At 31.6% G+C, this 10,960-nt stretch overlaps 2 protein-coding genes across 2 annotated transcripts; one reads left to right on the top strand and one right to left on the bottom strand.

Annotated features, from left to right (window-relative positions):
- Nucleotides 1-313: 313 nt before the first annotated feature.
- LOC7457133 (alkane hydroxylase MAH1) lies at nt 314-2,067 on the bottom strand. The gene has a single exon (XM_002310569.4). The coding sequence runs from the start codon at nt 2,055-2,057 to the stop codon at nt 486-488; it is 1,572 nt and encodes a 523-aa protein (XP_002310605.2). The 5' UTR covers nt 2,058-2,067; the 3' UTR covers nt 314-485.
- Nucleotides 2,068-9,534: 7,467 nt separating this feature from the next.
- LOC7457134 (uncharacterized) lies at nt 9,535-10,829 on the top strand. Its single transcript, XM_002309997.3, has 2 exons — nt 9,535-9,858; nt 10,270-10,829. Exons 1-2 carry the CDS (start codon nt 9,830-9,832, stop codon nt 10,697-10,699), a joined length of 459 nt encoding a protein of 152 aa, XP_002310033.2. The 5' UTR covers nt 9,535-9,829; the 3' UTR covers nt 10,700-10,829.
- Nucleotides 10,830-10,960: the final 131 nt, after the last annotated feature.

Here is a 10,960-nt window from a genome sequence, read left to right as displayed (position 1 = left end):
CCTAATAGATAGTTTATGAATATCTTAAGTTTTTATTTGACAAATAATAGATAAAATATGAATATAAAAGAATAATTCCACCCGTGAATACTCAATCTGTAATAATTATTGCTAAGTGTTTCATCCAATTTTCACATATTTAGCACCAAAGAAAATCAGGTGCGCATATCTACCAGTTAGGTTAACTAGAGACATTAATATTTCAAAATCGCATAGTTGAAGAAGTTTATTCACGTTACACAAGTAAGCGTGGAAGAGTTATTTAGTTCTCATAAAATTATTTTATTGCCATGATCAATATTTTAATAACATATTGATAACATAAGCCCTTCAGATACGATTATTTGCGGAGGAGCAAGAAATAAGCTTACACTTGCAGGCACAAACTCTGGAATCAAAGTCCAGAATCGGGCACGCATAATTAAACACAATAGCCACAGGAATTTAAACACAACTCCAATCACGGAAAACTACCTATTCAGATTTCAGATCCATTTCCTTGAAAGACTGACCTTTAAGCCATGCTTCATATGAAGAATGATGGAGCTACTAGGAGCCACAGGGTGGCCTTCCACCACGTGAACTTGGTAGTTGTGGATTATAGCAGCTGCTACTGCCTTCATTTGAGTGAAAGCAACACCTCTCCCCAAACAAGTCCTTGGACCAGCATTGAAAGCTAAAAACTTGTATGAGGGTTCATGTTTGATCTTTCCACTGTCAGAGATCCACCTTTCTGGCTTAAATTCTAAGCAATCTGGTCCCCATATTGATGTCATCCTTCCCATCACATACACGGAAAATAGCACCATCATGTTCGGACCGACACGGTGCCCCGATGGAAGGACATCTGACTTTAGAGGTTCCTTATGCTGGAATGGGACAGGTGGATAAAGCCTTAACGTTTCGCACAGGGCCCCATGGAGATAAACTAGATTGCTTAGCTCTTGTGTGCTAAATAGCCTCCAATTCTCCCTTTCTTCTGCTGGCATGGTTGCTTTTAACTCTTGTCTAATCTTGCTTTCTACTTGAGGATTCTGAGAAACAAGCCAGAAAAACCAAGTAAGAGCAGAGCTAGTGGTGTCTCTCCCTGCTAGAAAGAAATTTACAATGGTGTCTCTTAGAAATTTGTCGTCTGTTTTTAATCCCATGATTTCAGGATGACTCATGTATGACGTTAACAAGTCAACACCATCTTCATCTTCTATCGTTGTGGTTTTCTTGCTGAGTTTTTCCCTTTTCCTTGATATATATTCTGCTACCATATGATCCAGCGTTTGCCAAGCTTCTTTCAGTTTCTGCTCTTGTCCAAACCCTAGCCACCTTTGTAGCTTCAAAAATATTTCTGGCCAGAGATGCCTATAAAATATTGCTTCTTCAGCATCATCCATTGCCTTTGAGAATTCAACTTGAGGGAATTCAATGGAGAGGCATCCTGGGTCATACCCAGTTACCAGTATGGAAGTGATATCAAATGTAAACCTTTGGAACACATCTTGTAAGTCTACCACTGAGCCTTGCTTAGCCACATGCTCAAGGACTGGAATGAGCCCTTTCTCCACCTTATTCCAGCTACTCTTCACCAAGAACCTCTGAAACTGCTGGTGATTAATCAACACGTGAGCAAGTTTCCTCTGATTCTTCCACAAGTGTGAATCAGCATTGAAAATACCATCTCCAAGAATATCAAATATTCTAGAGAACATAGACCCCTTTGGAAAGTTTGAGAAGTTTGAGCTCATTATGTAATGTATGTTGGCTGGATCCACAGTGTTCAAGACGTTAGGGCTAAAAAACCAGAGGCTTTTGTATATAAAACTGCCCCCACTTAGCTGTATAACCTCTGCGATCCTTTCATATGGCCGGTGGAGGTTCCGGATAGAATCTGGCAGCATTCCTACAAGCGGCCAGTTCCTCGGCAGCCTCTTTTTTTTGTTTCCGAAACAGCAAGAGATGGCCAGGGCAACAATTGCGAAGAAGATTTCAAGAAGCCCTAGTGATGCCATTGAAAGTGTCCCACAAGCTGTCATTGATAGAGTCCTGATGCACTGAGTGCACATATATAGTATTTATTTTGGAATTTTCTTCTAGCCACCCAGACATTTGTTGTGATTAAACGCGCATGCTAACTTTCTCAATTAGGATTAAATTTCAAATCTCATTTTAGTTTTGAATTCAATGATTTGGATTAGGTAATAAATACAACAATAAGTTAAGTAGTTCCAAATTTTTCCAATGACTAAATCATATTCAATGAGTCATGTTTTAAATTGTGTCATCAGTTTAGAATTTAATGAATTGGATTAAAAAATAAAGATAAAATAATAAGGAATTAAGTATTTGTTTCCTTTTTTATTTGAATTAAATGTTTTGCATTAGACAAACAAATAAAATAATAATTAGTTAAATTGTTGTCATTTTTAACTTAAAATAAATCATATCCATTTAATTTGAATCAATAATTTAGATTTAATTAAGAGCACGGTAGAAGATAACATGACAATCTTAGTGACCACCTTAATTTACACAGTTTTCCTTCTTTCTGTCTTTTTGACTAAACGGTAAGAATGTACTTAAGTTAGCTTGAGAATTATTAAATTTATTTTATTTCATGAGGCTGATGGGGGACACCGTCCTTAAGATCGTTTAGAGAGGAATTTAAGCTCCGTTCATATGTGAGTTGATCAGAGGATACCTTCACCGTCGAAGGAAAAAAACAAACATCATCACATATTATGGTAGAAAATTGTTTCTTTTAAAAATTCAATAATATATATATATATATATATATATATATATATATATATATATATATATATATATATTGACACATTCTTTTATTCTTTTTGAAATTAAATTGAAATCCTACGGACAGCGGGTTATAAAACTGGTTTATATATTAAACTAACAGGTTTGCAAAATGACATTAAAGGAGGGACGTGTTCTACTAGGTGAAGTAACATCTAGTGCACTGTCAAAAATGGAAAAAGAATCAACAACTGACTAAAGTATCGCACCTTTTTTTAAGTTTCTCACTATCCAACCTCCCTAAAGCTTATGCATGCAGAAATGGGCAGCCGACCTGCACATGATTTTATTGAACTCTGAACTAATGACCTAAAAAGGCTTCAATCTGTATGTTAAGTAGCCGAACTAATTACCTGAAAACGTTCCAAATCTGGGAAAGTCTTGTTTTAAGACAAATCGTGGGAAATCTGAACAACTGTATTATTTAACGCACTTCGACTTTTCGCGTTTCATGTTCCTAAATTTTGCAAATTCTGAAGTGAAAATGATAAAAGCTAAAGACAGGTATGGACTGATTTGAGGAAATGTTCGGTTAAGGATGTGACAGAAGCATTAACTTTCAAGTTGCCCCTGAAAGATATAGCACACCGAAGACTCCCAAACGCGCAAGCAAACATTGGAGTCTTCCATCAATGCTTGATTGAATCAGTGAAAAATAAGTTGAGTAATTTGGGATTCAATTTTTATCATGAGGATATTAGAATAAAATTAGTTCAAGGAGTGAATTATATATATAAAATCCTCACAAGACTTCGCATAGAACGAACAATCACTTTTATGTCTGAAAAACACATAATTAGGAATGCATCGAATGTGATAAAGTCATCAATTATAGAGAATTTTCTTTAAACGAGAGCGAAAGCAAAGGAATGAATATATTAGCTGGGAAAAAAAGATAATTTTAAAGAAATGTCAATGTCTCGCAACATGTGAGCAAAGTTTCGAAGCTTCCACCCCGTACGTGCTATACAAGCTTTTAATTAACAGTAATAAAAAATATTTGATGATATTCTCCTGCCATTAAAGTCGTTAGTCAAGAGAAAATACAAGTCATTGGCAAAGGGCAGAAAATCAAGTTGAAAACTAAAATAAACTGGGCACAAAAAACTAATTAGATGGATACTGTATAAACATTCAACTTGCATTTCTTAAGACACCAACAATCCAACTTGCATTTTTTTCACAGGTCCTCCTGAAACAGCAGCAACATCTTCTTGGAGGATTAAATCAGCTGAAGTATCATTGAAAGAGCTAATTGGGAGAATGGTGTCAATCAAAGATTTAGCATCTCCTGCAATGAAAGTTGTCTCTTAATGTAAACTTAAGGCCATACAAACTGCAGTTCTCAAAGCAAGAGATCCTAAAACAGCAGGGTGATTTGCATCACCTGGAAAGGTACCTTCAACACCAAGCCTAAAGCACCAAGATTTGCAGCCTAATTAAATGCGCCATCAAAATTGATTTTGATTGAATCGAGAGGCGGTGCTAGCCAGGAAGATTGAGTATTTGGAAAATAGATACTGATTAGTAACCAGGAGGTAATAATAAAAAGTTAATTATTGGAGAGCACTTATGAAACATGAGCAAAAGTGGGCAGTTCTCGATCGGTAAAGGAGGCTTTAATCTTTTAATTATTTTGATTAATGAAATAGGTTAGATTACTCATCACCCGAAATTATTAAATCATAGATAAATTAATATAAGAAAACCAAAAACATATTTCCAGTGTCAAAGGAGAACATATTTCCAGTGTCATTGGTTTTCAAGTTGGGAGGAATATGGTTTTAATTACAGAAGTCCATAAACCAAAACCATGTCGGTAATTTAAATTCCAACTGTGATAAGATAAAATGCCACAATATTTTATTTTTTTTATTCTTATCCGGGTATCCTTGCACCCTTTTAAAGGGTGAGATTAGTCCCGTTCGGAGTTCGTGACTGCCCCTCCCAATAAGTGCGCTTCCTGGGATCGAACTTGTGTTCTCACCCTTGCAAGGATATAGCAATGACTTAACCGCTAGACCAGCACTTCATTAGTATAAAATGTCATAATATGAGAATAAATTAAGAAGTACCTAAATTTGGGGCTTAATTGAAAAGAAAAATTAAAATTTAGAGCAAACTTAATAAAAAATAAAAGAATTAAAGGACCAAGAACCAAAATAGAAAATACACTAAAATTTAGGGATTCTGATAATTTAATCAAAGGTGTAATTGAAGAGAAAAATAGAGATTAAAAACAAAATTGACTGAAAATGTACAAATTAGAAACTTAATGACCAAATTGAAAAATATATTATAATTGAAGGGTTATTTTTAATATAATCAAGGATGAAATTGTAAAGAAATTGAAAGAAAATGGGTGAAATTTGTTAAAAATTGAAATTTAAAAAACCAACGGAGCCAATATTGAGAGACTATTTTGAATGCAATGAAGGGCTAAATTAAAATTGATTTTAGGACAAAAGTTGAAATTGACCAAAAATAATAATAAAAAAATGAGCAAGGACCAAACTTACAGATGAAAAAGAAAAGAAAAGAGGAGAATTAGTGAAGTGGTGTGTTTCATCGGGAAAAAAAAATGGAGGGCCATGGAAAAAAGAGGGGGAGTTAGTCTAGAGAGAGAAAATATCAAATTAGAGAGTGAGCGAAGGAAAAGAGAATTTGAGCTGAGAGTAATGAGTTAGGGGATGATAGGAAGGAAAGAAAGAAAGAAAGAAGAAGAAGAAGAAAAGAGAAACAAACCTAATCACATAAAAAACCGAATAGGGTAAAAAAGAAATAGTTGGGTTTTTGAGTCATAAACTAGTTTGTTTTGAAGCAGAGAGTTTCAGAAGGGATAAAAGAAGAACAGAGGAGGAAATGAGGAAAATAAGCCACAATTAAAGAGAAAAGGCTACCTAAAGCTAAAAAGAGAAAAACTTCCAAAAACACTCCATCACCCCAACTAGCCACTATCACTGCCACCAAGGACCACCATAGCATCTCCCCACTCATCTATAACCAACATTAAGGTTGGTCATAGCCCATTCTCCCTCTTTTTCATTTCTTAGGGTTTTTCTAAAAATGGTTACTTTGTTTTAGTTCTTTCCTAGAAAATAATGCATAAAAGAAAACTTAAAGTTTGTGTTTACAAGTTTTAGTTAGGTTTAATCTTTATTTTATATGTTTTTTTTCACAAAATATGAAATAAACAAATAGGGGCTAACTATGTGTTTCGTTCCTTCTAGAAAATAATGCATGAATGGAAACTTAAAGTTTGTGTTTTTTTTTTTTTTTAGTTGGGTTTGATCTAGATTTTATATATTTTCTATCACAAAATATGAAAAATTAAAGGGTTAAATATGTGTTTTAATTTTCTTAGAAAATAAATGCATAAACGGAAACTTAAAATTTGTGTTTTTAGGGTTTAATTGTATTTAATCTATATTTTAAATGCTTTTTATTCCAAAATATGAAAAACAATAGGGGTTAAATATGTGTTTTTTATTTTCTTAGAAAATAATAAACCTAAAGTTTGTATTTTTAGGGTTTAGTCTGATATAGATTTGGTATGTTTCTTTGATTCAAGAAAATGAAGAATTAGGATTTAGATATGTGTTTTGCCTTTTTTAGATGATTGTGCATGAAAAAAAAAACATTTTAAGTTCAATACGAATTAGTTATGTTTGAATCCAAAATTTGTGTATTTCTTTGATAATGAATATGAAAAGTTATGGATTAGATGTATGTTTTTGCTTGGTAAGATGATGAATGAATGAAGAAAAACTTGAAGATTTTTGAGGGCTTAGTTTGTTTTTTTTTCTAGGATTTATTGTTTAAGAAAGAATTAGTTTTATCAAAATTTCATGTCATAATTTTCTTTATGTTAATCTTAGGCTCAATCAAAATTGAATCCGTTTTCATAAAAAATAAAAATAATCAATGAAATATCATGTTTCTAAGGATTAACGTCAAAGTTTTCATTCAAAATCCTAAATCTAAGAAATTTTTTATTTTTAGGAATTAATATCAAAAACTTTTGTCCAAGTCAAATGTCATAACCCTTTTTTGAGTTATTCCTCAAAATTTTACCCTTTTTTCCTTTTAAAATAAATAATAAATAATAATAGCTATAAGACTAGCATTTTGAAAAAAGCAAGCTGCGCAAGATTCTAAATATACAGAAAAATCAAGTTGCAATGGAATTGGGAGCCTAATTGTACCCCGTTGCACCCAAGACTGAAAAGACAATACATATTTAAGGTTAAATTAAATCATTATTGGATGAATCTGCATAAAAATGAAGTCTAAGGACATAATTAGATTTTTAATAAGCAAATTTGATTTAATCATGGGCCAAATTAAAATTTAATTATGTTTAAGAATTAATTTAGGTCCAATTAAAGAATTTAATTAGGTCCAAAGACGTAATTATATTTTAAATGGGTCAAATTAATTTTATTAGGGACTTGATTTGTGAAAAATTAAGTTTGAGAGCCCAATTTAGACTTAATTTAAAAGATTGAAATTTTAGAGGACCAAACTTAATTTTTACAAATTCAATTGGTTCACATCATTGGTTAAATTGCAAGAAAATCAAAGTTTTAGGATCAATTAGGGGTTAAATTAAAGAAATTCACATCTAATGATCTTTTTGGAAAATGCGTTAAACTCTAGAGTCTCAATTGATTTAAATCAAAAGTGAAATTGAAGAGAACTGAAAGTTTAATGGTCAATTGAGGGTCAATTTGCATAAATTCAGGACCAATGATCAAAATAAAAAAGGCATTGAAATCTGGGGCTGACAATGAAGTTTGACAGGGGTAAAATTGTATAAAATTGAAAGTTTATGGTCAATTAAAGATAGAATTGAAAGAAATTAAAAGTCGGAGTACCAAATTGAACTTTGGCCAAACCCCTAAATTAAAACCCTAAAAAGTCCAAAACAGCATCATTTTGAATAATAATAAATAAAAAAATACAGATCAGACAACGTATCATCTGGTTACAGTTCATTATTTCTTACCTTTTGACCTAAAAAAGTTGTTCGAGTAGCTACTTTTTAGGAGTATTTAATGCTTTATATCTCACCCAAACTGGACAAACTATACACCACCATGATGACCTAACATTGTACTACACCTCAGTATGTTACTTTCTGGCCAATTTGATTTACCATTATTAACATAATTATCATCAAAATAAACATCATGAATTGTTGGAGAATATCAATCCATATATATCTCATCATAAGCTGATCAATAAAATCTCCATGATATTCACCCCAATCAAGTACTTGTCTCCTCCGCTCATGCCTTTAAAACGGGTTCTTAAATTTAGTTATGAATTCATGATCACTCTCCTCACAATCCTCTAGTTTTTTTCTTTTATATCTCCGCTAATTAATGGATAATTTTTCAACTTGTCTATGAAATTTTATTATTGTCAATCAATTAGTTAATTATGCGAAAACCACATCATTATCTTCTATACAACTTAAACGAACTAGAAAATTAAAAAATAAATTCCTATACATACTAAAAAAAAAAATTATTATTAAGTATAATATCTAATTTCTTAAATTAATAAAAAATACTAAGAAATTGTTTTTTCTTAAAACCTCCTGTATCAAGAAGCAGCAACGGAGAAGGTGAAGAATATCTTATATATCTAATACGAATGACCAGGAGAGTAATATTCATGATGACCTTGACATGGTTTTGCCTCTTGACATGCCTTTTTGGCAAGTTTTTGTTTCCTTTTCGTGCTTGGTTTTTCTAAGAGATGTATTGTCCCAGTGAAAAAAATATATAATCTTCATTGGTTGATGGCATAAGTTCTTGTATCCCCATGATCCTGAGTTTTGAATTATATAATAAATTAAATTATGGAATAGGTTTAATTTTACGTTTGTTTTCTAGAAAGTGGTTTCTAAAAAACCACTTTTCAAACTTTTATGTGTTTGTTTGCCATTAGAAAAGTTGGTCAACGAAAAACATTTTTCAATTAAAGAAAAATTTGGTTTGGTTTTCAGGAAAGTGTTTTCCTTTTATTTTAGGCGGAAAACACTTCCCAAAAGTTGTGAAAAAATTAGAAATGTCATATTATTTGCTGATTATATCAAATTTGGTCCTCAAACTTTTGATTGCTATATATATTTTGTTTTGGATATTTGTTTTTCAATTTCATCCCTTAGAATTTAATTTTTATATTAATTTTGGTCCTCATTTTTATAATTGTTATTTGCTTTTTCCTTATCATTTTTTAATTGAAATTTTTTATCTATCAAATTTGGTCCTCATTCTTTTGATTGTTACTTATTTTATTTGAAATAATTTATGAAATGCTAATTATTATTATTTTAATTTCTTCATCTTTTATTTTTTTATTTTTTAGATTCGATCTCTATTATTTTGATTATTATTTATTTTATTTGAGATAATTTATAAAATTATATTTTTTTTCAATTTCATTCTCATTCAACTTTTTAATTTGTAAGATTTGTTCCTTATTATTTTAATAAACTTGAAAAAAATAAAACATTAATAAGTTATTTTCCAGGCTATTTTCCATGATATAACCAAACACTAGAAAGTGTTTTCCAACTTATTTTTCATTACACTACCAAACATCGAAAAATAATTCATTTTCCCGAAATTTATTTTTTCCAGAATTTACTTTAAAAAATAAAAACTACTTTCCAGTAAACAAACGAAGTCTAACTTACTTAGAAAATCTTCCATGTCAGTATAAATATGCTGATGGAATAGGTTTCAATTGCATGTAAATCTTGATTTTTATTTCCTAATCTAATCCTTTATTTAAAAAGGAAGCAGCACAATCACCAAAACTAATATTATTAATAGTTAATTTATTAATTATTCACTCATATTTATTTTTCCATTAACTCCATGATCAGTTATACAAATCTGCGTGCGTGAACATGAAATAAATGCGTACCTCAGCGAGCATTTGTTTTCCTTCAATGACTAAACCCTTCCCTCCCTCTTCTTGAAGAACCCAAGAACAAGAAGGAAAGGAAATGAGAGGAAAAAAAACACCCCTGCCCAGGTACTTCTGCAAAACATACTACTGTATATCAGCTTTCTTTCGTTAATCTTATAGAATCTGATAATTGCTTCACTTATATATATATATATATATATCCCTTGCCTTTTCCTATTCTATGATCAAGAAAGATGATCTTTTTTCAGTTTTCTTTTGGCTAACAACTAACTCATGAACAATACTAATTAGGAACTGACTTTATTTAATTACAGTTCCTAAATTCATACTTGTAAATGTTTTTTTCTCACAAATGAAAAAAACTGAAAAAAGATCATTTTTCTTGATCATGGAATAGGAAAAGGCAAGGGATATATATGTATATGTATATGTATATGTATATAAGATGGAGCCGGAGTTTTATGTTTCACTTCTACATATGAAATTACCTGCAATGAGAAATTAACCATTTGTCAGGTCAGGTGTTGATAATATGGCTAAAACTACAATGAGCAAGCAAAGCAAAAACAGCACGAGGAACATTTCATTGAAGGTGCCACAGCCGGCAACAAAAACAAAAATAATCGAACCAGATGTTAGCTGCAACACTACTGGGTCTTCATATATGGAAGTTGGTAACATGGCTAAAACAACTGGGGGCAGGAAGAGCAAAAACAGCACAAAGAACATCCCAGGGAAGGTGCTGCAGCTGGAAACAAAAGTAAAACGCGAACCAGAAATTAGCAGCTATGGAACCTGGTCTCCGTTTATGGATGGCATAGTTGGGATGCCAAAATCTGTGGCTGAGATAGTAAACACTGATGAAATGATCAATGCTGTACTCTATGGCCTGAGAAACTCCCCTCCATTGCCGATTTTCAAAAGAGTATGTCCTGCAGACAAATAATTTGAACATGAGATGAACTATATGATAGTTTTTTTATTGTTTATCCTTCCGCGTGTTATGTAGATTGACAAGAATGATTTTGTATTACTTTCTTTAGTGTTGAACTAATATAGGATTTTTAATATATATATATATATATAGATTAGAGATGTCTTTGGATTTATTGTTTACCACCATCACAGATGGCAATGGATCATGGAAATTATGTCTATTTCATCACAACATAAAACAATGCTTATGCAGCAATAATTTTCCCTTCTG

This window comes from Populus trichocarpa, chromosome 7 (genome assembly GCF_000002775.5).
Source record: "Populus trichocarpa isolate Nisqually-1 chromosome 7, P.trichocarpa_v4.1, whole genome shotgun sequence".
In the NCBI taxonomy this organism is placed as follows: Eukaryota; Viridiplantae; Streptophyta; class Magnoliopsida; order Malpighiales; family Salicaceae; genus Populus; species Populus trichocarpa.
This window is presented reverse-complemented; position numbering and strand designations above follow the sequence as displayed.

What these genes read in the sequence shown, in the direction of transcription:
- LOC7457134 (XM_002309997.3), top strand. Translation starts at nt 9,830, where the DNA reads ATGAGAGGAAAAAAAACACCCCTGCCCAG. An exon ending in AAAAAAACACCCCTGCCCAG is followed by an intron (nt 9,859 to 10,269) that starts GTACTTCTGCAA and finishes ACCATTTGTCAG; the next exon opens with GTCAGGTGTTGATAATATGG.
- LOC7457133 (XM_002310569.4), bottom strand. Translation starts at nt 2,057, where the DNA reads ATGTGCACTCAGTGCATCAGGACTCTATCAATGACAGCTTGTGGGACA.